Here is a 27340-nt window from a genome sequence, read left to right as displayed (position 1 = left end):
AGAATGACATCCATAACAGCTTTGGAGAGAGGCATTGCTTGCATGACTAATGAATTTTCCATGCAGCTAGGGTTAAGGTCTTTAGCTGGCTGTGAAGTATCTGATTGTTGTGCTGAGTCAACAGATGTGGGATTTGAGGCAAAATCCAGGGTGGTTCTTGTGCTAAGTTCTTTAAGATTTGGTACCAGTGCTGGCGTGACTAGTCTGGTGCAATCAGGATCATCTTTGGCTCTTCTTGCGTGGCTTTTATGAGTACCTTTGGAAGGAGAAGTAGAGGTGGGAAAGCGTATACTTGTAGGTTTTTCCAGCTGAATGAGAAGGCATCCACTTTCCATGCTTGTGGATGGTAACTCCTTGTGCAGAATTTCTGTAGCTGGCAAGTTCATTGGGGATGCAAACAGATCTATGTCCAGGCTCCACCATTTCTGTGTTATCATTCTGAATATTTGTGGATTCAATTTCCATTCGTGGGGATCTATGTTGTTTCTGCTTAAGTCGTCTGCCAGTGTGTTTTTCTCTCCTGGCAGCAATTGTGCTTGCAGATGAACTTGGTAGTCTAGAGCTGTGTTCCACAAGGTCATGGCTTGTCTGCAGAGGGGGTAGGAGTGTGTGCCCCCTTGCTTGTTTATGTACCACATAACTGTGGTGTTGTCTGTCTTTAGTAATAGTTGTCCTGGATGCAGCAGGTCCTTGAAAGCTATAAGGGCATTTTGTACAGCTAGCATCTCTTTTTGATTGATGTGAAGATGCCTTTGTTCTGCGGGCCACTCGCCCTGAATACATTTTCCTGCCATGTGTGCTCCCCAGGCGTAATCCGATGCATCTGTTGTCAGTGTTTGCCTGGCTGTGGGTTGAGTAAAAGGCTGTCCCTTGTTGAGGCGACAAGCTTGACCCCACCATCGAAACTCCTGTTGAAGGCAAGGAATTAGTGGTATAACTGTTTCCAAACTTTGACAGTGTTGAGACCATACACTCTTAGGTACTATTGTAGTTTCCTCATATGCAGTCTGGCATATGGAATTAGTAGTATGCAAGATGCCATGTAACCCAAGGCCTGCAGAATTTTTCTTGCAGGGAGTTGGGTCTTTGTTGCCATCAATTGAAAGTATTGAGTCAGTTGTCCTTGCTTGTCTGGCGTGAGATAAGCCATCTGGGCCGTTGTGTTCAAGCTGGCACCCAGGAATATTATCTCTTGTGAGGGCACTAGTTTTGATTTCTTTTCATTTACCGTGTACCCCAGGCAACTTAATAACTTTTTTACGAACGCCAGATGCTTTAGAAGAATGTCCTTGCTCTCTGCTTGAAACAGGCAGTCATTCAGGTATGGATAAATTTGAATTCCTTTCTGTCTGCAAAATGCAATTACTGGTGCCAGGCACTTTGTGAAGACCCTGGGTGCAGTAGATAAGCCAAAGGGCAGTGCAGAGAATTGATAGTGCATTGAACCAGCTATGAATTTGAGGTATCTTCTGCAGTTTTGTCTGATAGGGACATGCAGGTATGCCTCCTTGAGGTCCAAGGTCACGAGCCAAGCTTTCTTGTCCAGCATGGGAAGAAGCTGCTGTAGTGTCAACATTTTGAATTTCGGAACATCTAGATAAGTGTTTAGAGAAGAAAGATCCAGAATGGGCCTCCAGGCTTTGTCCTTTCTGGGAACCAGAAAGAGTCTTGAGTAAAAACCTTGTCCTTGCTCCTGTGGTGGTACCTTTTGAATAGCTCTCATGTCCATGAGTGCTGTAATTTGTTTTTGAGCCTCTGCCTATTGATTTGGTGGCAGATTTGGCATTCCTTTTAACCTTGGCAGAGTGTGAAAGTGGAACCTGTAACCTTGAGATACAATGTTGAGAACCCATTTGTCGTTGGTGATCAAATGCCAATTGTGATAGAAAAGTGCCAGTTTTCCTCCTAAGGGGGCTGCCAAGTGAGAGCTGTTTGGCAGCTGTAGTGGGAAGTCATTGAGGCTGCTTTTTATATGGTTGGGGCCTGTCTTCCCCTTCTTTCTGGCCTTGTGCACCCCATTGTCGAGGCCTGTAAGGACCGTGTGGTTGACCTCTACCTCTTGGACGTCTGTATCTGCCCCGTTGAGGTCTGTCTGTAACTGGAAAGGACCAATTCTTTGTTGGCCAATTTCTGCTAAATCGAGGAGGCTGAACCTGTAAGAAATCCTTCACCGTTTGTATAGATTTTGCCTTATCCTCCATCTTCTTTTAATACCTCTTCTGCCTTAACTCCAAATAACACATCCCGCTGCAAAGGTGCATCCAATAATTTTGCTTTAACATGATCTGGTAACGTATGTTCTTTTAACCAAACATGTCTTCTAATGACAGAGCCTGTAACTACTGCTCTACAGGAGGCCTCTAAAGAATCAAAACCACATTGCAAAGTATGTTTTCCCACTTGTTCAGCTGCATGCAATAAATCCTACATTTCTTTAAAATTAGGAGGATCTGAATCTGGAAGCATTTTTTGTTTCAACTGAGTCATTAAAAATTGCTGATATTTTAGCATGTGAAACTGGCAATTTAAGGCTCTCATTGCTAAAGTTGCAGACGTATATACTTTCTTTCCCCATCTGTCTAATGCTCTGGAATCTCTGTCAGAGGGAACTGGGTTTTTTGCTGATGAGGCCTTAATTCCTTTGGGTCCCTGAGAAATAGTTTCAGGGTCAGCAACAGGGCTTTTATACAGAAATTTGTAATATCTGTCAGGTTTAACTGGGGCTGGAGGTAAGGAGTCAGGATTTAAGCTGGATTCGGTATACACATCATCCACAATATCTAACGCTGGCGGAATAGCAAGGGGTCTGTGTTGATGTAATAAAAGGAAGTCTCTGAGCCTTTTCTTGGATTCTGAGTAATCCTGGCCTTCCCAGTGGAAATGCTCCCTCATGGTATGTAAGGTTTCCCCAAAGGAGTAGTCCTCAGGCAGAGAGGCTGATGGAATTGATCCCTCAGCATCAGAATCCTCATAAGGGGGTAAAGAATATCCTAGGTCTGAGGATGAATCTGAAGAAATGGACACCTAGTCAGAGGAGTCATAATCTGCATCCTGTCTGTGCGTTTTATCGGGAGGGGGGTAGGACCCCCCTGATCAGGGTGATTAGGTCTTCGGCCATTTTGAGCATTTGTTTCTTAGGCATGGAGGCCTGTCCTGGAGAATGCTGTATTTGTTTCTTTGTTTTTAAGGGAGGCTTAGACTTAGCAGAGGGTTTAATGCTTAACTGAGTAGGTCTGAAAACACCCTCTAAAGCTGTGGAATGCTCAGCTGCTTCGGTTCCCTCTGAAGGGTTAGTTTCGGTAGGCTGAAAAACTTGTGCATCCGAAGGCCCAGCCAGCTCCACGTGGGAGTCGGAGGCGGCCTGTGGTTCTGCAGAAGTGGTCGTCGGGGGCTGCGAAGGCGCCTCGCTGAAAACCGGAGAACCGGCGACCAGCCTAGAAGAGGCCTCGTCGTCAGTTTTGGGCCTCAGATGCCTGTCCTTGTCTTTGAGCGTTTTATGTATTCCGGTCGTCGGAAGTTCCGACGGCATGGTGTAATTGAATTTTCTGCCAAAATAATGTCGGGCAAAATCAAACCGACGTTTAATAGTGTGCTTGTTAAACCTAGCACAAAACCGACAACCAGTGACGTCGTGGTCTGGGCCTAGGCATGGGATACAATAGGAATGGAAATCCTTAGGAGGTATTTGCTTCCCACAAGAAATACAGTTATTAACTTTTACTGACATCGGTCTGAGGCAAGAAAACGTTTCCCCAATGGGGTACTTAGCTTTGTAGAAGACTTCGGTTCTGGATTCGGAATGAAAATCTCAGGAGTCGGCCGACCGGCACTTGCAAACTGCTTTTGCCTCGGGCACTGCGCAACACGAAAGATTGAAGAAAATGGCATCGGCTGCATCTTATATACCCCTGTCACACTGACGTCAGGGAGGAGGCGACAGCAACCGACGCCGGACCAAGACTTTGGAACTCAGGCCGACTGGGGAACCGCCTGACGGCAGGATAACCCAAGTGTAATGACTGCAGCAGTGTAACACGATTAACATCATGAAGAACATAGTACAGTTCTGTGCACTTAACATAAATGTAGATATTAGAATGTATTCACTGTTGCAGTCCTGGTTACCCTCCCTCCAGCTCCCTAACTTCTTTTGGCTGTACGTCTACTTTCCTTTACTATGCTTAAAAGCTTTTCGGTGTATTTGCTTTTTTGTTGGAGGTATATCATTGTATTTTTATATTTAATTGCTTCCCATTAGGGGGGCACCTGACATCTGGGGCAAAAAAAACTGATGTAATGGTGTCGGCTGCATGTTTTATACCCCTGATGACCTGACGTCATGGAAGAAGGGACAGCAACCGATGCAGGACCCAATACTTTGTTAATCAGGCCGACTGAGGGCTACCTGTAAGCAGATAAGCCAAATGAAATGACTGCAACAGTGAATACACTTGAACATCTACATTTATGGTAAGTGTATACAACTGTACTTTCTTTTGGTTCTACCATTTTGCATATTATTCTCTTCTGGTACCACCTTAGTGTGGCTGGGGACTCTGTCGCGCAGATTGAGGCAGACAGCAAATACAGCATTAGATATGAAACATGTGTATTTACCACATTGCTAGACCTGTGTTGTCTTCTTCCATCCATTTCAATCATCCCTCACTCCCACCTACCAAATCATCACTGAAGTTGGTGGTTCTTAGTGATCCTTGCAGACTATTCTGAACTCTTTGTTATAGACCTTCCTGGTCTTGGCCTCAGTTTTCTCTTAGGTGACATATTAGGTGTAGGTTGGATATAGGAGGGGCAAACTCAATCCGAGCAGACTTTGGAATGCAGGGCATTATGGAGGGGAGTTAGAACTATGAAATCAAGATTATGAAGTGCCAGTAACAGAAGCAGTAACCCACAGGTTGAGATGGATGGAAGAAGACATCCCAGATCTAGCATTGTGGTAAGTACATAACTTTCATTTTCTATTTGCTTCTGTAGTAATATTGGGATATTAGCATTAGGTAGTGGAATGAATTTTCAACAGATATCCCTGTACTTCTCCTCATTGAGTACCCAGAACTTTCAAATTATATTCATGATTTTTTGAGGCTGTATCAGGAAGAGATGGCATTCTAAGACTGTTGTAATGCTATCCCATGAGAGGGCACACCAGTGCTGTGATGTGTTCCTGTGAGGAAAGGGCACTGCAGAAGTGTGGTGCTTCTTTTCTAAGAGAGAGCTTTCTAGGAATATAGTACAGCTGTACAAGGGCAAGGTACTTGGCTTCTGCTGTGACTCTACCAGAAAAGAGCAGGACAGTAATCTGGTATGGTTATAATACGAGAGGGCAATCTAGGTATCTGATTTCCAAGATGGCTGCACACTAATCAGCAGATTGATTTGAGCTCCCCAGTGTGAAAACAGAAACCGTTTAAAAAAAATGACCAGCATAACTGTTTGGGTAAAATTCAGTCGCTGGCTATTAATTGCACTTTAGATGAAATCAACCAGAAAAGAAAAAGAAGAGAAAACTCTGACTAGGGAGAGTTCTGCAGCTTTTCAGCAAAAGACATTCAAGTTTCAGCCTTGGTACATGAAATGACTTGCACTAATTTAGAGAAACAAAAAATAAATCAAATCCAATTAGAGGTGTTTAAAATAAATGAAGCACTGAAGCAGTATATCAACTCAAATAACAAAAGGGTAGAAAAATATAGGAAGCTATTGGTAGCTATTCATATGATTTGTTAAAACTCCAGAAAAATGAAAAGTTAAAATGAAAAGGCTTCTCAAGAAAAGATGTTTCAAAAAATATTAGTTAGAAGGCAGTGTGCAGTGAAACAGGAGAAATTATCAATTTTCTGAGAAATTGGCAAGAACAGACTGTATTACTTTTATGAAAGTACAAATAAGCAGCCTCTCTGGAGTTCCACAGCAAGATTTGTTAATTGGACAGGGCCCATTGTGTTTATGCTCCAAACAATGCCATTTGAAAGCAGCCAAGACCTATATTAATAAAGATGGAATTATACCAGCAGAAAGACTTGATCCTAAAATAGTTGTGGCAAAAAGGAAAAGTATTAAAAATTGGCAAAAAGGAAAAGTATTAAAAATTGGCGACAACAGCGTGTTTGTGGAAAATTACTAATCAGTATACCCTAGATAGAAGAAAAGCAAATTTATCACAACAGTCAAGGAATGTTAAGAGGCAGGTATGAGATTCAAGCTGCTGTATCCAGCTATCTTTAGAATATTTTTTCATGGAGGATCAATGACTCTTTTTAATGCAGAACAAGTTAAGGAAGAAAAAAAAATTCATCAAAGAGTGAACCAGCAAGCAGAAGGGGGCTCTGCTTCTTCTGGCAGCAAAGCTCCTAGAGAAACTTTGCTGGTGAAACCTTTTCCATTGTTCCAAAGGTAAATGGTTGAAAGACAGAAAAAAGCACAGGAGTCGACTAGAAGAATCAGGACTACTTTGGAATTGAACCAGTGTATGGTGATGGGAGACTGAGATGATCAGGAAGAAGACCAGCAACACTGAAATTAGTGTACAAATGGGGGACTATAAAACATCAGTCACACTTGTGAAATCTAGTTTTGCAAGAAAAAGTGGCTGAAAAGACTGGAATTTATTTGACTTTAAATACATAGGTGGACTGTAAAGGACATACCCACTTTTAGGTTATGTGTAGAAGGATGCTAAAGGAAAAACTGCAAGTTAAACTATTTTTGTTCTTATTAATGTTTATATAAAACATTTCATGATGTAGATTACATGTTACATTGTAAATCAGTTTTATATAGTGTGCGATCAGAAGGATTTTAAATGGGTGTGGTATTTTTAGTGACTACTGTATAATGGTAGATATGTTAAAGTAAATAAGTACTTTTTCTTAGTTATAACATATGCAAGTTTTACACTGTAAAAGGATAAGAAATGCTAGACAAAGCAGGTTTAAGTTAATGTGATGTGATTTGGGACTGCTGGGCTGGGGGTTAGAGTGTGAAAGTATACTGCTTATATTGTATAGAATTGGGATGGTGATTTCCCTTGGTTTTGCAATTGTGAATATCTGGATTTATGTCCTTGGCTTGTGCTATGGACTTTTTTTAAGAAAATAGGCTTGAAAAATGGGACAAAGTGATGAAAGATGTGAACAAAGTTGTTGAATCTGCAGGTATTTGCTTGTTTCATCAGCAAATGCTCTCAGTGGGAGACATGTCTGCAGCTGGCTATGAGAAGTCTGTACAGTGTGTTCCAAATAAAATGTACAACAAGCATCCGCAGAGTTGTTAGCTGTTTTTTGTTCTCATTACTGACTAGTTTTACTTCGGGCAAGCTGCCTGCAGGTACAAGCTAGTAATCTTGAGAGTTTTGATGACTCTTTGCTGTGAGAAATGAAATGTTTAAAGGTACATTGGCAAGCAGTTCCCTGAAAAATAGTCTGAAATTGGCGGAAGTGATTAAGAAATAGTAGCCTCCCCAACAGCCTTAATATTTTAATGCATTTAATAGAACACAGTTTAGTTTCATTTAAAGGTAGCCAGTGAACTTTTTTTTAGGGATAAAAGTTGTTTTTTGAAATCATGCAAGTTTTTTTTTTTTTTTTTTTTTTTTTTTTACATGTGGGAGGGTTATAGATATAAGAAAGGTACAGACAGCAATCAGTGTAAGTGAGAGTACAAGCTATAATATGCACTTTAGCATGAATAACCTTCATTTTAGATTAGATATTGCTTGGGGGTGCAGCCATTGATTTGAGGGAAATGCTTCTATGTGGAACTTCATTTGTTGAAAATGCACATTGTGTCTGTGTTCTAAGTTGATGGGGAGTTCTAAAATGTATTTTTTTTTTGTTTGTTTTAGGGTATTTATTTAAAGGAAAGGTCTTGAAAATGTGACAGGTTCAAACGGAGATGAGAGGAAAACTGTATGAAAGGGAAGTGTGCCAAAAATATTGAATGATAAATATAAGAATCCATCAGAACAGGTTAGAAAGGATTAGGAAGAGACTGGATAAGCAATTCACAAAGAAACAATGTGAGGATATATGTATGTCTCCTAAATATGCAACAAGTATAGTAGATTTAGGATCTTACACAGATATTTTTATAGCCCAAGTAGACTTTTTAGAATTTTTCATCAAGTAGTTAGCAAATGTTGGAGGTATGATGGGGAAGAAAGAGATGATTGGGAAAATATTTTTGGGAATGTAATGAGATAGCAGACTTTAAAAATTCACTGCAGACTGCTGTACCAGAAATACTGGGTGAGCAAATTGGAACAACTAAGGAAATTCTTTTTTTGAGCTATGATAAGGTATAGGAATTGCCTAGACATAGTAAGGCCTTGCTGAGTCAAATTATGATGGCTGCCAAAAAAGCATTTACTAGAAAATGGAAATCAAAGCCTAAACCAACTGTACTAGAAGTAGTGAATATAGTACCAGAGATAAAACAACTGGAAATCAGTTCTTTAGAAAAGAGTAGGAGCAAATTACATAGAAAAAAATTGTGGGAACAGTATGTCATAAGTGATAATTTAATAAAGATGTTTCTTAAAACAAATATATATAGACGTGTGTGCAGGAGCGGCCTTAGGTCAATTGGTGCCCGAGGCAAAAGGGCTCCACAGCGCCCCCCACCACACTACCCGGTGCCTCCATCCTGGTCTAGCTACACTAAATATATACTGGAAAAGCACCCCTGCTAGAGCTGTGCCGTAGGCGACCACCTAGTTGGCCTATGCCTAAGGCCGGCTATGCGTGTGTGTATACATATATATATATATATATATATATATATATATATATATATATATATGTGTGTGTGTGTGATGTATAATGTTTGCAAATGTGAACTTGTTAACATGGGTTGATATCTTTTATGTAAATGTTGGTTTGCCTGTGTCACACATGATAATTCAATAAAGGTGTTAAAAAAAGAGCAGCATGCCAAAGTGTGTGTGTGTGTGTGTGTGTGTGTGTGTGTGTGTGTGTGTGTGTGTGTGTGTGAGAGACAACAGTTGGAAATGCACACTCAAAAGAACTGTTGTATAATAGAAGCAGTAGTTTTCTGTTGTAATGGCTACTCTGTCCATATTATCTTGGAATTGAAATGGCCTTACAGATATAGACAAAAAGTTAAAAGTATTAAGTTGTGTAAGGAAATGTAAGGTGCAAATAACAATGTTGTAGGAGACACATTTGGATAGAAATGCGCATGTGAATTTGACAAAGAAAAGGATCTTGGGATGGGTATTCAGCAGAATCTGAGATAAAGGAAATTGGGACTAATAATATTGATTGCTAGACAGACTCTAATACTGATAGAAGAGGGAAAACGACAATAATGCTCGATTTGTGGTAGTAAGAGCCTATTGCTAAGGGAGGACTACATTACCATTTATTTATATGTAGAAATAAAAAGAAACAGATAAAGTTGAGAATTAGTAGGATTTATGTAGAGGGTCTGACAGAGGTTAAAATATTGATATTGGAGAACAAGGGGAATCTCACAGAACAAGAAGTGGTGCCAATGCAGAGTGCTAACGAGAAAATAAGGGAGTATTTGGATAGCATGCATGAGTTTAGAAAGATTGCTGTTAAGCAACTATTTTTTGAGAACTTCGGAGCACAATAAACTTAGGCACAATGATTTAGACAATAAAAATTAAAAACAGGTGTCACCAAACATAGAGAACCTATGACAAAAAAAAAATAACCAAGAGATATTTCAGAAATTTTATATATTTTTTTAGAAAGCACAGAAATGTGGAAACCAAGAAAAAAAACAATGGAAATATTTATGGAAGACTTAATTATGGCCCGGTTAGAGGAAGATGAAGCTCAACAATTAATAGTTAAGATAGGACGTGGTGAGATAAAAGTGGTGATGTATAATCACTCTACAGGGAAGTTTCCAGAACAGATGTATTCTTGTGGAAGTTTGGAAGTTAGGGACGAACGTGATAAAGATCTGGAAGGTTTTGTTTAGTAGTGTTTTAAAAGGAGGGGAAGCAACAGCAACTTGTAAAAAAGCAGTGGTGTCTGTATTATCCAAAGAGGACAACGGCTAGTTTTGTATCGATTCATTTTAGTCATAAACCATGATTATAAAGTGTTGGTTTACCTAAAAGAATGCCAAAGTTGTTGCCAAAACTGATAGATATGCATCAATGTGGTTTTATGAAAGAGAGGCAAACATTTTCCAAAAATAAAAGGCCGATGTTGATCCAGAGGGGAAGCAAAATGTAAGAGAATACAGCTGTTGTTGGTGGGTCTTGCTGATAAGCTGGGATTTTATGAGTAGGGTAGTGGAAGCATTTGCATACCATGATAATATGTCTTCCCAATTAACCTTACTATTGTAAGTGTCAGAGACCAGAATTAAGGTGGGAGGGTTTCCTCTCTGTTAAGATATGTTTGAACTGAGGAACTAGGCAGGGGTGTCCTCTTTCCTCTGTTATTTATTTTATATTTAGAGCCATTGCCAAAGAAAATTAGGGGCTCAGAAATTCAAGGCTATAATTGTTACTGTAATCAAGATAAGTTGACTTTATTTCTAAATGATATTGTTTTATTTGATAAATCCAAAAAAGGACATTCTGGTGTTATGGAAAATTGAGACAGTTTAGCGTCTTTTCAAGATATAAAATTAATGAAGGTAAAATAAAGGCTGTAACAGTAAATTATGTACCCACACATGAATTGCCTTGGCAAGATTAAGTATTTAGACGTATGGATTTAAAAATGATTCTGTTATGACAGCTAAGGATATGTAGGAAGAGACTAAATGAAAGATAATACAAAAACTGAGAAACTGGAAGGTTTTTATGGCTATGGATTTTAAGATACAAGTAGGGAAGATACTAAATGAAAGATGATACAAAAAAACTGGAAGCATTTTTATGGTTATGGATTTTAAGATACTTTCTTATGACTATGGATTTTAAGATACAAGTAGTGAAAATGTTTTTAGTCTCTTTAGTTTTATATACAAGGTCAGGCCTATTTTTATCAATCAGAGAAAAAGTTTGGGAGAACAATTAAAGAGCTGAAAGAATTTGTTTGGGAGTGGAAAAGGGTGAGAGTTACTTTAAGTGGGATAACTTGATCCTCAGTCAAACACAAAACATCCAGCACCAAAAAGGTGAAATCATAAAATTTTATTGTCTTGAGCATCCTATTACCTGTGACCCGATCAATTATGATAAATTTGAACTGGGCAGTGATATGAGTCATAGTGTGTTTATATAATGAGTTAGACATTCTTTTATTGTTAATGTCACTGAGATGTTCAGATATCCGAACCCTAAGTGACCTAGAAGTCTGCCCCACATAAAAAGCGGAACAAGAACAAGTAGCTAAATATATGACCCAGTCAGTGCTACAGTTACCGAAGCACCGAATATCATACACCTGTGACCCATATCACTGCTCATTTCAAATTTATCATAATTAATCGGGTCACAGGTAGTAGGATGTTCAAGATAGGTTGGCATACTATTTTGAATAATAAAGAATCCAGTTGGATTGTTAGGTTGGGGGTCTGTTTAAACCCGGTATAAATGAGCAAAATTGATTATCCAATGAAATGCTTGTATTTTTGATGATGTGACTACTTATTAGCATGGAGTGTTTTTAGTCTTTGTTACTGCACTGAGGAAGTCTTATTATTGCCGAAATCGGTTTGCTTATATGTTGTAATTATACACCATTTCCTGGAGCTGCCACAATAAAATATTATGATTTCACCTTTTTGGTGCTGGACGTTTTGTGTTTGACTGTTTTGGTATGGTCCGTGCACCTGCCATACATGCGGTTCTTTCTGTGTGGAATTGCTCAACTGTTGGTTCCGCTGTTTGCTTATAGGGGTGAGGCTTCATCGTCAGTGGCGGAGGCTCCTGCTGTGTGTATTAGTTCTTTACAAGCTTCTTGTGGATGTTCAGCCTGTCATTACCTTTGCGTCTTGGATTATATTACCTTATGGGGCTTCTAGGTAGCAACGAATGTCGACCTCATCTACTGCTGACTGAATCATGCGGTTTATTTTGTGTGAAATTGCTATACTGTTGGTTCCACTGATGTCTTAAAGGGGTGAGGCTTTAATGTCAGTAGTGGAGGCTCCTGCTATGTGTTTTTTACAAGCCTCTTGTTCATAGGTAGGTACTAGGCTATTGGCCCTAGGCCCTATATATGCCTAGCCAAAAAGGTACCCTGGCTTTCGCCACCCAAGAAAATTATTTTCCTGTGCTCTTGTCGAACAGAGCCAAAGAGGTGATCCTCGGAGTGAATTTCCTCTTTCCCATCCAGTCATCATGATTTTTCTTGACGATTGCTAATGAGGAGCTTTGTTTGATATAGATAGGTAGTTTGTTCCAGAGTATGGGAAGTCTGTGGGACAGGAATCTATCCCTCCAGCATGTTCTGTTTATTGAAGTGATGAGGTTTAGGTCCTTAGAGCATGTAGCTCAGAGGGATTGGGATTTCTTTGGGGAGCATGTCCAACAGCTCTGGGTTTAACATAGCTTTGTGTGTTAGGCAGAGATCACCTCTGAGTAGGAGATATGCGATAGAGTAAAGCTGGAGTTTTTTGAGATGGTCTGCGTAGGGCATCTGTTTGAGGCCAGTAATCCTCTTTGTGAGGTATTTCTGCAGCCTTTCCAGTTGTTCTAGATGTCTTGTGAGGTACATACCAAAAGGGGCATTGTACTCTATAATGCGTCTAATGAGTGATGAGTAGAGGGGGAACAATGACCTCTTTTTTTCCTGGATGAGAAACCTTTTGTGATGAGGTGTGCCACATAGAAGGATTTCCTGACTACTGTGGCGATGTGATTATCAAAGGGAGAGACTACTGTCCACCTGTGTCCCACGGTCTCTTATCACACTTTCGGTGTTAAGTAGACTACCACCTATGGGGTAGCTCATGGGTTCAGAGTTTTTACCAAAGGGGATGACAATGCACTTTTTGGCATTGAGCTTGAGGCCATGGCTTTGACACCAGGCATCTGTCTGCATGAGGCCCTTTTGCAGGATGTCGACATCGTTAGGAGTTTTAATTATGGCTCCTAGTTTGCAGTAATCTGCGAACTACGTTGGCCAAAGACCTTCTTTGTTAGCCTGTACTTCAGAAAAGTAGGTACCAAACAGGAGAGGACCCAGGTCTCTGAACTCTGTGGTACTCCACTTGTCACTGGTCTGAAGTCGGATTTGGAGTCTGCTACTTTCACAGTGTGGGTTCTGTCAGTGAGCCAGTTGGCAACCCATCTTGTGACATAGGGATTTAAACCTAGTTTAGTGAGTTTATCTATAATTCCAGAGTGGGGGATGGTGTCAAAAGCCTTGTCGAGATCTAGATAGGCTGTGTGAACCACCTTTCCCTCGTCTACAGCTTTGGTGACTACTTCAAAGAAGTCTATCAGGTTTAGGAGGCATGAGTACCTTTTACAAACCCGAACTGGGTGGGGTCCAGAGTTTGGAGATTACCAATGTCTTTGTGTATAAGATCCATGATACGTTCCATGGCCTTGCAGACCAGGCTCATTAGGCTAATGGGGCGGTAGTTCCCGGGATCCGTGGTGTCTCCCCCTTTGTGGAGTGGGATAACTGTTGCTGTATGCAATTCAGTGGGCACAAAGCCTGAGGTAAGGCTATGATTGAACATGGTGCTTAAGTGGGGTGCCCGTTCATTCTGCAGTTCATGTAGAACGCAGCCTGGGATGTTGTCAAGTCCCATGGATGCTGTGTTCTTGGCTTTGGCAAGTGTTTTTTTTACCTGTGCAGCTATGATTACAGGTACTTTGCATTCTTCCAGTATAGAGATGGGCCCTTTAGGGGGTGAGAGGGTGGTAAAGTTAGCATTGACCCTATCTGCCAGGATGTTGGCAATATCAGTTGGTTCTATATCTTTAGTGTCATTGTGCTGTAACTCAGAGCAGATCTGAGTGTTGCCATTGAGATTCTTGACGTAGTTATAGAATGCTTTGTGGTGGTCTTTAGAATCATTGGCGATTTTGTTTTTGTAACTAGCTTTGGAGGATTTTATGAGGGATCTCAGCTTCTTACTGAGCCTGACCAGGGAGTTCCTCCAATCATGAGATTTTACTCTTCTTTTGCAACAGTTTCTTTCTTCTGTTGTAGAGCTTGTTTATGGCAGGGGACCACCAGATTGGCTTCCTTTTTTTGGAGGATAGCATCTTGGTTATGTTAGGGATAACACGATCCATGCACTTGTGTTAATTGCTTATAAAGTGCATTTGTGTAGGATTCAGCAGTCATATCTCTGTTGTCCGTCTGCATGGGTGTCATGAAATTTGCCACTTCTGTCTTAAGAAGCATGAAGTTGGCTTTGGAGAAATTTTTTACGGTGGTTTCTCTAATGGGTGGTGGGGGTGGGATGTGGATGTCTAGGGTGATTAGCTTGTGGTCGGATCTGACCAAAGAGGAAGTGACCTCTGGTGTAGAACACCAGTCGCCCGTGTTGGTAATGACCAGGTCTAGGATATTGCTGCCCCTGGTGGGGGGTGTGGATAAGTTGATCCAAGGCATTGCAATTTATGAATTCCAGAAAACGTTGAGCAAAAGAGTTGGTACATGAGTAGTTTTCCCAGTTAATGGTGGGGTAGTTGAAATCTCCCATTATTAGGATGTTGGGTTGTACCCTAATATTTTCCAGTGTATCAAGAAATGAGGAGTGGGAATTCTGGGGCATGGTGGGGGATCTGTAGCAAGTTACAATTTGGATTGCGGTCTTGCCCAGGGTTAGTTGCACTTGGATAATCTCAGATGCATTATGCTGAGCAACTAGCCTGGAGGTGTGGCTATCCTTAATGAATATGGACATGCTTCCGCCTTTAGTGTTTCGGTCCAGGTTAGGTGGCCAAAAGGTGTGGTATGAATTATAGCCTGGTAATGCAGAGGTGCTCTCTGGAGCCTTGAACCAGGTCTCTGTCACTGTACAGATGTCAATGTTCTCCATTTTAAGGAGTGCTTCGAGTGAGTGCATTTTGAGGTTTAGACTTCTAGCATTGAGTAGCATTACCCTCAGATTTTGCTTGCTTGTACCTGTTAAGGTGGTGAATTTGTCATTTGAACCTTGCCTAAAAAAGGCACTGTAGGAGTGGCAAGAGCCTTAGCCAATATCTGGAATCCCAAGGGCGACAGGTGCAGACCATCGCTGGCAAAGCATCGTGGTCTATCGATCATGTCATCCCAGGCAGACAGATACTGGATCCCCTTAGAATGACACCAGAAGCTTAGCCAATTGTTGAAGTCAATCATTTTGTCCTTGTACTGTGGTATCATTCTGGGTGATGGCAAGATGCTACTCAGGGCTAGGATCATACCTGCCTGGACTACAAGATCGGAGATGTCTCTCTTCATGTAGTCCATGGAGGTACATATCAGGTCATTCACACCAGCATGGACAATGACAGAGTCATATTTGTACTTGTTGTGTAGTGACCTGAGTGCGTGCATTATGTGGTGAATCCTTGCACCTGACAGGCAGCTGACAGTAACTTTCTCCTTGTTTAGCCTGGTGAGTAGAACATCAATGTGCCTGACTATAGAGTCACCTATGACTAGAGTGTTGAGTACGTTGTTATGCCTTATGGGCTGTGGTTGAGTGGCACACTGAGTTTGTGGGCTATGTCTCATTTGGGTTGTGTTGGTGGGGTGGAGGTTGCTTGCGTTTCTGCTTTGGAGGTCTCTGTTCCTTGAGCAGATTTTGAGAGCCTCAGCGAATGTAGGTGTGTGTTTCGTGTTTCTATGTGTGTGTTTTGGTGGTGTAAGTTTTAAGGGACTATGTGATGAGTGTGGTGTGGTGCAAGTGTTTACCTTCTCCTCTTGACTGTCTAGTCCAGTCATGGGTGAGGAGAGCTTTGCTTCCAGTTTGCTATATAAGTGCATCTCTCATAGGTTGTAGTGTTGGGTGGTAGGGAGGAGAGGGTTGTCTGTGTACATGAAGCAATTGCTGCATTGCCCCAAGATGCCCAGATTCATCAGGTAGACGGGAGCTGACCCTTAGACATGCCTGGATAGGTGCTTATTTATGAACTACTAAAAATTGTTTTCCTCTAGACAAGTGAGGAAAGTTGAGTGCTGTAGTAATTTGTAGCTTATTTAGTGCTTACAACGAGTTCTGAACAAGTGCTAAGCTCAGAGAGAAACAGATTTTAGTGCTAAAACTAAAAAAAAGGCTCGTTCTGAGGGAAAATTTGAAGAGCAGACTTTATGGCGTCGGGAATAGTTTAACCCCAGCTAAGTGGCGATGCATAAAGTGTGTGTGTGTGTGTGTGTGTGTGTGTGTGTGTGTGTGTGTGTGTGTGTGTGTGTGTATATATATATATATATATATATATATATATATATATATATATATATATATATATATATATATTTTTTTTTATCTATAACAGTAGCAAATGCGCAAACTGATTTAAACAAATTAACCACTTAACCAATAAAAAGCTAAAAACTTTTGGATACGCAGCCTGTCATTACCTTTGTGTCTTAGATTATATCACTTTATGGGACTTTTAGGTAGCGACGAACATTGACCTTCTCTATTACTGATTGATACAGCTTATTTCCAGGCCTGTTTCAGGAACGGCTTTAGAGCTTTCCTTTTTATTGTGTGGTAGAGAGAACAACGGCAGTCGGCCCTTTGTGGTTTTACCTCTTTAGTTTCACAATTTTGGCCATAATGGTTCTTTTCTTCTTTCTTCAGCGGATTTTCAGCAGCTGTCATTTCCTTTTAACAGATGGGTCATTTTGGTGGTGAACTCCCTTTTTCGGTGGTTTATTCATCCTTGGACTGTGTTTTTGGATCTTTATCAGGTACTGTGGGTCATTCCATATCTGGAGGGATGTTATACTATTCTGTTTTTTTTACGGCCATCATTTGATTTGTGCTCCATCATCTGCTTGAAGTGTTTGGGGATATTAGGCCATTCATAGGGAGTATTGTATGATATTAACATTTTACATCTTAGGCCTACTCTGGATGCTTTTATACTGATTTATTTGATAATTGTGATGATGTTGTCACTATGTTTGTAGTCATAGAGGCCTAGTGGACTGAATTGCATTCTGTTCAGAAGTGCCTTATCAGACAGTTATCTAACTGTTTGACTTTGGTTTCAGATTTCCAATGTATTGTTTGCATGGACAATAATGTTGATATATGGTCATTTCTTGTGATTATTATTTGCAATTTTATGTTGCTTGCAAATCAGTCTGGTACAGGTTTTGATCATTAATAGTCACTAATATATATCCATTATTATTCAGCATTTATTATCAATCGATACTTTATCAACTGTGGCTTTTGTCCTTTGGGATTTTTGCATGATAGTTATTACAACATACAGGGACTAAGTTTCAAATAGTGTTGGAGCATTTCATGTATTGTAGTGGACATCGCTTTTGTTTTTGATCGAGTGTCACTAAATTATATGAGCATCATTTTCTTGTATTTAAACATCATAGACCTCATTACACTCTTGCAAGGTTTGTCTGCATTTAGGAATGACCTTAATGTATTTTTATTGGGGCACACTCCTCCTGACAATCCCCAAATGGGCCAAAATGATCCTGAAAATATAACATACAGGGACTAAGTTTCAAATAGTGTTGGAGCTTTTCATGTATTGCAGTGGACATCGCTTTTGTTTTTGATCGAGTGTCACTAAATTATATGAGCATCATTTTCTTGTATTTAAACATCATAGACCTCATTACACTCTTGCAAGGTTTGTCTGCATTTAGGAATGACCTTAATGTATTTTTATTGGGGCACACTCCTTCTGACAATCCCCAAATGGGCCAAAATGATCCTGAAAATATATGTATGTCTTTATTTCTCAAAATAACAAAGAGCATGAAGTCTCTTGGAACCAGTGTTTGGCATCTCAAACTTTTTAAGGCCTATAAGGCACGGGGAATTTCTCTCGAGGCCTTAGAGTATGTCTCCAGCTTTTGGTTAGTTTGGCTGATGATTTGTTATTAGAGGAATGAGCTCAGGCCCAACAGAAGGCATCCATGGCCTTTGTGGAGGTCTTAGTTCCATATTATGAGCATACAGTTGACAAATATATTCTGGAGGTTAGACAATTTGAAGGGGAATCTTTTTTTGATAAGTGTCTCAACCAATTGGTTAAAGACTTACTCACTTTGGAGCAACAGCTCAAAGACAAAAAGATTTACAAATTTAATAGGAGTCTTGCTGATTATGAGAGGGGCAAACCCTTTGGGTTAGAAAAAAATGTGAAATTTGCTGAGCACGATAGGACTAAACCAGTCTTTAAGAGGAAGAGACCCCGATCTATACTTAAAAAAGGCCCTTGACATTGAAATTACCCCCACTCACCTTTGGCCAAGAAGCGTTTTGAGTATTGACCCTTTAGGAGGAATAGGCACCGATCATGTAAACAACATTCATCATCTTTTGGACCTGATAATACCAGACTAGGGGAAACAACTCGTGTGCATAATATTTCTTCATATTCACTTTCTGATATTGAAATAAATATACTAAACAAGGGTCGTAATTTTGTCCCTGTTTTTTTTTTGTCAATGAAGATACATTTGTCAATGATGTTTCAACCTTTTGCCGTCTGTTGAATTTAAAATTATTTTTTGGTCATGATACCCAGGCTCAAAGATCTACTGATTTCCACTTTTGTAAGTCCTCTTTTTTGCCACCTATGGATAAACACGTTGCTGTTTTTAAGGAATGTGTGCTTAAGGATTTACATTTTAACAAATTTGTCTTTCCCAATATGTGGCACAACCTTGCACATCAAGAACAACTGGTGTTAACCAAGCTCAAGGACAACCATGATTTGGTCATTTTGCTGGCAGACAAGGGTGGGGCGGTCGTGGTTATGGATTGGCCAATGTATTTGGCTGAGGCCGAATGACAGTTGTCTGACGGCCATTTCTATATACACATGCCCATAGATCCAACACCTAAATTTAAACAAGAAATTGACCAATTCCTGAATCTGGCCCTTGATGAAGGCATTATTAATAAGAAAACATTATATCATCTTGCTGTTTCTGATCCCCAATGTCAATGCCTATAATTATTGCCCAAAATTCTTAAAAATTTATCAAAACCACCAGGCAGGCCCATTGTATCAGGCAGGGGGTCACTTACGGAACCATTAGCAGCCTTCCTTACGAAATATTTACAACTATTACTACCGTTGGTTAGGGCTGGGATTCAGGACACAGCTCAGTTTTTACAGTTTGTTATGGATACACAGTTGGATCCTAGTTGGCTAATGTGTACATTGGATGTGACTGCCCTTTATGCTAACATTCCTCATTGGGTTGGTTTAGAGGCTATCCAATTTGGTTGGATAAGGCCAATATGTATTCACCAGGCTTTAATACCTTGCTTGTCTGTTTAACCGAACACATATTAAACAAAAACTTGTTCTATTTCCATGGTAGATGGTATTGGCAGGTGAAGGGTTCTGTCTTGGGGGCTTCTTTTTCCCCCATTTATGCTGACCTTTTTATGGGTTTTATAGAGGAACAACTTATATATGATGCCAGACATAATTTATATCTTGACAAAATTGACATCTGGCGGCATTATCTGGATGATTGCTAGATGGTGTGGGGGGTGATGACACATATGTACATGAATTTGTACAGCATCTTAACGAGAATAAGTGAGGAATCCAGTTCACATTGATCAAATTACGTTTTTGGATGTTACTATTATTAGAGAGGAAGATCATACACTAAGGACTGAGGTCTTCCGGAAACATCCACAGTACAACACATTACTCCACGCCAGTAGCCATCACCCATGGCACATCATCTGCAACAACCCCAAGTCCCAATTTCTTAGGATTAGGCGCATTTGTTCCTCGGATAACTCATATGATTATTAACAAGAATTGATAGATTCCTTAATAGGGGTTATGATACCAACAGTATCAGCATGGCCAGTAATTTTGCATCTCAGCAACCCAGATCCTCCCTTTTGAAATATCAGCACAAATCTACGAAGAGTAATCAAATTGAGCCAGTACGTCTAGTAATCACTTTCAGACGGAACATTAACACCTGTAGGAAGATCATTGATCACCATTGGGACATACTTTTGTCTAATGGCAAACTTTCGGAGTTTCTCTCTCTGAAATACCTCTTTTCCTATTGACGGGGTCCTACTTTAGGGACTTATTTCAGTCATTGCAAGTACAGGATGACATCTAATACACAGCAGGTTTCATTATTTGGGGACAAATTGGTGGGGTGTATACCTTGTGGCCATTGTTCAGCATGTAGTCATGTACTTAAGTGCAAACAATTTACTAGTAGTAACACATCTTAGGTGTATGCTATCTGGTGCTTCTGTAACTGTAACACTGACTGGGTCGTATATTTGCCTAATTGTTCTTGTTCCGCTTTTTATGTGGGGCAGACTTCTAGGTCACTGAGGGTTCAGATATCTGAACATTTCAGTGACATTAGGAATAAAAGAATGTCTAATTCATTATATAAACACACTATGGCCCATATCACTGCTCAGTTCAAATGTATCATAATTGATCGGGTCACATGTAATAGGATGTTCAAGACAGGCTGGCATACTGTTTTGAATAATAAAGAATCCAGTTGGATTATTAGGTTGGGGGGGTCTGTTTAAACCCAGTTTAAATGAGCAAAGTTGGTTATCCAATGAGATGCTTGTATTTTTGATGATGTGACTACTTAATAGCATGGAGTGTTTTCAGTCTTTGTTACTGCACTGAGGAAGGCTTATTATTGCAAAACCAGTTTGCTTATATGGTGTAATTATACACCATTTGCTGGAGCTGCCACAGTAAAAAAATTTATGATTTCACCTTTTTGGTGCTGGACGTTTTGTGTTTGACTGTTCTGGTATGGTCCATGCATCTGACATACATGCGGTTCTTTCTGTGTGGAATTGCTCATAAGTTGATCCTCCCCACAGAATAAGGTGGTTTAGGCTTACCTGATTTGAAGAAATATTTTAGAACTCTGCTGTTAAGGCTCATATACATAGCACAAAAAGATGGTTAAAAAGCAAAGTGGAAAGGGATGATGATGGGGGGCTTTAGAAATAAGTAGAGAGAGGCTTTTGGATTTAAATTTTTAACTGGAATAACAACAACCATGCAGAATATTATATTCATAAAGTTGCAGAAAACATTGTAAGAACTAAGTCAACATGGGAAAAAAGGGAAAAGGGATTTGAATTTACTGGAGAAAAGTGGCAATGGAACCAAGGTATTGGGAGCAAATAACTAGAGTGGGATGAGGCCTGTGACATCCGTGCTCTGGGCCAGTAATCAAAGAGCCTCAATCCTCACTTCTGACATCTGTGAGGGACGATCACTTGGAACAAAAATAAATACGCACAGTATTTCCAGATGCAGCTCTCTGCACCAAGCACAGTTTCCCTTAAGAACACACAGGGAACACATTTGCGTCCTGGGGCTGGGTTTCCCTCTTTCTCACCAGGCCCCAAATAAGATCCCACACTGATGACAGCTGTAGATTTGAGTCCTCAGCAGCGTGTTCCAAGCCAAGTGCTCCAAGTCCCTGTCTGTGAAACCAGTGCTTTGTGTCCCTGCTCCAAGTAGCTAACAGACACACACACACACACACACACACACACACACACACACACACACACACACACACACACACACACACACACACACCTGGGAAAGGCTGACACAAATTTACCAGTTATGCTCCCTCTGACCAGACTATAAGGTAGATACTGCCACCAAAACACTCCAAAGCCAGCCACTCTAAGGCTCTTACAAGAGTACCAAATTATACTGAGTAAAATTAATACCAATACAAATGGTAGTGTTTGACCAATGCAGCAAGACTTTCAGGAACAGCCACAGTGTCACCAAATAAATATAAGTACACTCAAAGATTAAAATATTCTCTGCAAAACAGCCACAATGAAAAGTTTAAATATGTTTAATAATGGATAGTAAAATAATATAAAAATACTAAATATCTATTTACAGTAAACACCAGAGTTTCAAGTCACAGGAAATAATAAAAATAGCACAGATGGATAGATTCACATACATACAGAAAAAACAGTACTTAACTAATCTCAGTATATTTTCCTGACTGATCTAAAGAATTTCTATTCCCTGGTTACGTACTTTATAGCAAGGTAAGATGAAGTGGGTGATGGATCCTCCTTTGAGGTTTCAGACTGCCCCGAGACTTCTGTCTCATCTAGTATTAAAACATAATTTCAGTGCTGAATTATAGATTGTCATCACATATATCAGGTCAGCTGCCTTCTAGTTCTTGCAGTTACCCCCTTTACTAGAAACTGAGCCAGAATTTTGCACATATGTGATACCATATACACACACAGTTGTTAAGATGTGTTATAGCATCTGGAAGCTATAAAACCATTTCAAAATCTTCCACCCTTCCAGGGTAGCACTTAGTTCACCCCTAAGGACAATATAGTAGGATTCCTAGTCATGGTTTTTCACAGACATTTCGTCTCTGGCTGCAATCAGCACTGTAAGATACAATCTTTATGGCCTAAACCAGGTAATTTAATTTCAGAGTATTTTTTCAAAGTTAGCTGGACTGAGATCAACCTTTTCTCTTCCAGTATCCTGTTACAATATATTAATTTCAACAGTTGCAATACAGTTTGACATACAGGTGTGTTTCTTTTATGTCCAACAAATACATTTTGAACACAAGCACCTGTACAGATCAGTTTGATAAACAAATAACATATAATTCTTTACAAAACTCCAGCTAGCTCTGCTGGCATATGTTACATATCCACTGCCCTACTGCTCCTGGCATAGCTGGCACTACCTCACATCATCACAAGGCCATACGGAAGGTTGGATTGCAGGTTAGAGACTGCCTTCCCTACCAGGGATTTATATCCGAGTATAGGCAAAGAGAAAAGCATGGAGATTTCTAAGTGAAGATGAGTTCTGGTAGAGGTTTAGTCAAGTCTAGAACAGAAGCAGCTATTAAAAATGGGTAATTGGTAGGGCATCTAAAATATTGCAAGATAACTATAAGAATCAATCAGAGGAGGTTAGAAATGATTGAGAAGAGAGACTTGAAAAGCAAATTTTAAAGGAACAATGGAAGGGCATAAATATGGCTCCCAAGTATGCATCGAAGTTCAGGAGGTTTAGGATTTTTGCTTGGAAGTGTTTACATAGGTATTTTTATATCCCAAGCAGACATCAAATGATTTTTCTCAGGTAGATAGTAAATTATAGAGGTGTGATGGGGAATAGAGAAGTAACTGAGAACATGTATTTTGGGAGTGTAAAGAGTTGGCAGATTATAAAACTTCCCTACAGAGAGTACTTTGTCAGAAGTATTTGGTAGCAAGTGTCTGTAATTAAGGAAATGATTTGTTTGAGCAGACACACTGGATCTGAATTATCTTGACATAGTAAAGGCGTATTAAGTTTAATTATATTGGCTGTCAAATTAGCAGTTATACTGAACATCATTAGAGTGAAAAGAAATGAAGGTGGGATCTATACAAATGGACTTTGTTGGAACAACACATTTATGTCATATTTATTGACAAATGCCAATAAATAAAATACATGCAGAATAATGATCATGAGGAGGAGTGAGTTTTATGGGAAACTGTCACTCGAGCAATTTATGTAATGTCAGAGGGGAACCATGAATTGAGCAATTTATTTGACAGTTGTAATAAGGAAACATACATGTAAAGTGTAATGCATGAAAAAAATATGGTTTGTTTTAGTTTTATTAATGTATGTGTCTCAATCTCTTAAGTGAAGAAAGTCAAAGTCCCTGAGCAGGTGCTTGGAGGGGACCCAGACAGAAAGACCTTATCAGAGCACAAGCAATGCCTGTACCAAGGTATTTGCAAGTGTCCCTTTTCTAGTGCATTATCAGAATCATGTAAATTGCCCTAGAAAGTATATATATTTTAGTATGTTGGCTATGTAATGAACAGTGATGCAGATTTTTAATAATGTAGTCAAGCCAAAAAAGCCAGAATCCACTAACATAGATGTTTTTCGGTTGCATTGCACCTCATCCACATACTGTAAGTGAAAGCTTGTATATGGTCTGAGTCGTTTAGTTTCTAAGACAACCTTGCACATGGAGCCATTTTAGAACTCGGGTATGATTGTACAAGGAGAACATACTGTTGTATTCTGGTACAATTTTGCAGAGAGTGCTCCAAAATTATGTTGTGACTTTACCAAATGAGTGCAGTTTAGCAAATCTGGTGTGGCTTTACCGTAAAATGGCACTCAAGAATCCTAATGCGTGTCTGTCAGCAGACTGCACTCTGGAATTATGTTGCATGCCTACCAGCCAAGAACTTTTGAAACCTTTTCAAGACACTGTAGATAAAATATAGTTGAGAGTATGCTGTGAAACTATAGTAGTATTTAGAGATCCACCGATAGCTCTTATTGCAGGGTTAACATGTTTGTTTTTTTTTGTTTGCTCTAGCTGCTTGAAGAACTGGGATCAGGTATAATTCAACAATACAAATCTGATTCCTCTGTGCCTCCCAGCCATAGAATACCTGTTCAGCTGGTATGTATCGTCTAAGATGAACTTTTTTATTGTAGTAGTCAATGTCTGTTCAGACTTCATGTTGAAAAGCAGTTAGGTGAATAACTACAGTCATTGCATTTTGTAGGCTAAAACATGAGTGATGAAAAGATTACTTACTGGATTGTTTTGTTTTAGGGGTTCTAAATTAGGATGGGAAATCTTCTCAGTATTTTAAACTAATGCTTTGAGAAATCCACGTTCAAAGCAAGTTATGTTACTATGCATAATTGCATTTGATTGGTTTGTACACCTTGTTTGCCTTACAGTTCTACTGCATTTATGTTGATATCCATTTGCATTAAATGTAGTTGATGCATGCTGTTTGCTGTAATATATGCATGAGAAAGAGAGCTAATCCTGTTTGCTGGTATACTTTTGTTAGTTCAAGCATACAGTACCACTTGGAGCTAGAAGAAATGAGATGGAGAAAACACACTAGCTGTGGGTTGAGATTAAATGGGCTTTCAAATCCTGCTAGGATTAATGATGAATTCACCCCATTAGTATCCTCGAACTTGATGGCATAAACTGCAGGTAAGGTGAGCATCAGAAATAGCACTGAAGCACGAATGGGACTGGTGAAATGCCCTAAACCTAAAGGCAGTTGACAAGGAAAGAAAAAAAGGCTGTTTTAAAAAATGATTGCATGTATTCTAACTCTTGAGACACTGATTGTGTTCAGACTTCATACATTTCCTGTACACAGTATGATACCATACATCATTGTTTGAAATATGTTTACTTGAGCAGAAGAGGCCTGAATATGTGGACATGTGCAAATATTAAAATAGAATAACTCCTCTACCATAATGCAGTGCTGCTCCTGGCAAGCAGCTTGCTTGTTAGTATTTTGTTTGTTTTTAATGGACCTTTTCCTCACTTCTGACAATTCACCTTTTAATTCCAAACACACAGATTGAATTATATGCAGCTGTTGGCATTGTCCTTGAATCTGCTGTAAAGCATTTATTTCTCCTTAGAGAATGGGCAACCTGTAGAACAGCACCTTGATTAGAAAACAAACATTCTTCAGCAGGGTGTTAATCTGCAGATAATGCCTGCTGAAAAATGAGTCCACTGCTTCACAGCAGCATATCAAGCTGCAATGGAGCACGGACTGAAAATAATCTAACAGTTACCATTGTTTATGCTAGTAAGCAACTCTTTTGCTGTTTAGCAAGTGTAATTATATATATATATATATATATATATATATATACACACGTGTGTGTGTGTGTGTGTGTGTGTATATATATATATATATATATATATATATATATATATATATATATATATAAAAATAAAGTGTGCGTCTGTGTGCATGTGAATGAGTACGAGTTCGATCGAGTCGTTATTTTACACTTGCTAAGTAGTGCTTTTGCTGTTTAAAGAGCGTAAAAAACTAAATGAAACAGAAAAAAGTGCGTGTTTATGTTTGTCTCTGTGCGAGTGAATGCATGCTTCAGTGCATAAAAGTGAGGAGTGTGCGATTGAGAAAGAGAATGTGAAGAGTGAAAGCGATTGGGTACTGGCAGCAGCAGCAGTTAAGAGGTTTAAGTCCCTCTTGACTTTTTAGCGCAAGATATCTAGATAAAGCCTAAAATAAAGGGAGAACAAAGGCTGAAAATAGGAACGCATTTTAAATATTGCTGTTATAAAGTCACAAAGTTGCTTGAATAATAGGATTTGTGTTAGCATGCATTTTCTTAAGTGCAAGTAAGTGTGTGTATGAAATTGATCAACCAGTGGCAGCAGCAGATAAGACGTTTGCATACCTCTCTACCTCTTAGCTCAAGGTATCCAGATAAAGCCTGAAATTAAGGGGGAAAAATGGCTCATAAATAGTAACAGATTTTAAATATTCAGCAAAAAACAGAAAGGAGGCACCAGAAACACAGCAGTTAAAAGCCAAGATTTATTCCAAACAGATAGGTGAGCACTTTTGCAGCCAAAGCCGCTTCATCAGACTATTTTATTGGAGGACCAGTTAGCTTACACCACTATATTATTTTTCTGCTAGATTTTAAATATTGTTCTTATATAATTGCAAAGTAGCTTAAATAACAGAATTTGTGTTATCATGAATTTTCTGGAGGAAATTTTCTGAAAGTTAAATCTATGTCATTATTTAGTGACTTTAATCCCAATACTTGGCAGCAAACCACACATTTTTGGAGTAAGGGACCAAAAATAAAGTTAATATCTGAAATTTTTTTTAAATGTTATATTTTGGATGTAAAATGCTTCCTCCATTTACATAGACTACAGCAACTTTGAAACATTAGGTGAAGGAACTATTTTACATCAAAAGTATATAAAAATATAGTAATAAAAAATTGTAAGTAAAATGCAACAGTTTTACAGACAGCCCATTCTCGAAGTGCAGTAATGCCCTCCAGGGTGTGTTATTGTGGAAATAATGCCGTTCCAGGGGTGCAGAGGCCCGCCACCACCCCTGGGCGGGTATTATTTCCACAGTAACACTCACCCTGTTGGGCATTATTGATTGCATAGTCTGATTTTACTTTGCCTCACATAAACATACTGGTTGACTGGAGTGCATAAACTGTCCATATGTAAAGCTTTTAATCTTGCTGTTGTAGTTATGGCTGAAACAAGTCCTTGATAGATGATAGTTTACCATTTAACAAATGAATAAAATTAAACTGTGTTGTTTGTGGCTGTCCGTTAAAAAGCAGATGTTCTTCGTG

General features: G+C 39.4%; 1 protein-coding gene across 1 annotated transcript in view; it reads left to right on the top strand.

The window, feature by feature from the left end:
- HEATR6 (HEAT repeat containing 6) overlaps positions 1 to 27340 on the top strand; it is a gene marked incomplete in the record, with an annotated part of 1433578 nt that overhangs the window by 1040066 nt on the left and 366172 nt on the right. The window contains 1 exon segment of the mRNA XM_044054904.1: positions 24522 to 24608. Coding sequence (XP_043910839.1) covers positions 24522 to 24608 — 87 coding nt within the window.

This window comes from Protopterus annectens, chromosome 13.part0 (genome assembly GCF_019279795.1).
Source record: "Protopterus annectens isolate FY-2018-M chromosome 13.part0, PAN1.0, whole genome shotgun sequence".
Classification (NCBI taxonomy): Eukaryota; Metazoa; Chordata; order Ceratodontiformes; family Protopteridae; genus Protopterus; species Protopterus annectens.
The sequence above is the reverse complement of the archived record's forward strand: the minus strand, read 5'-3'. Positions and strand labels throughout refer to the sequence as shown.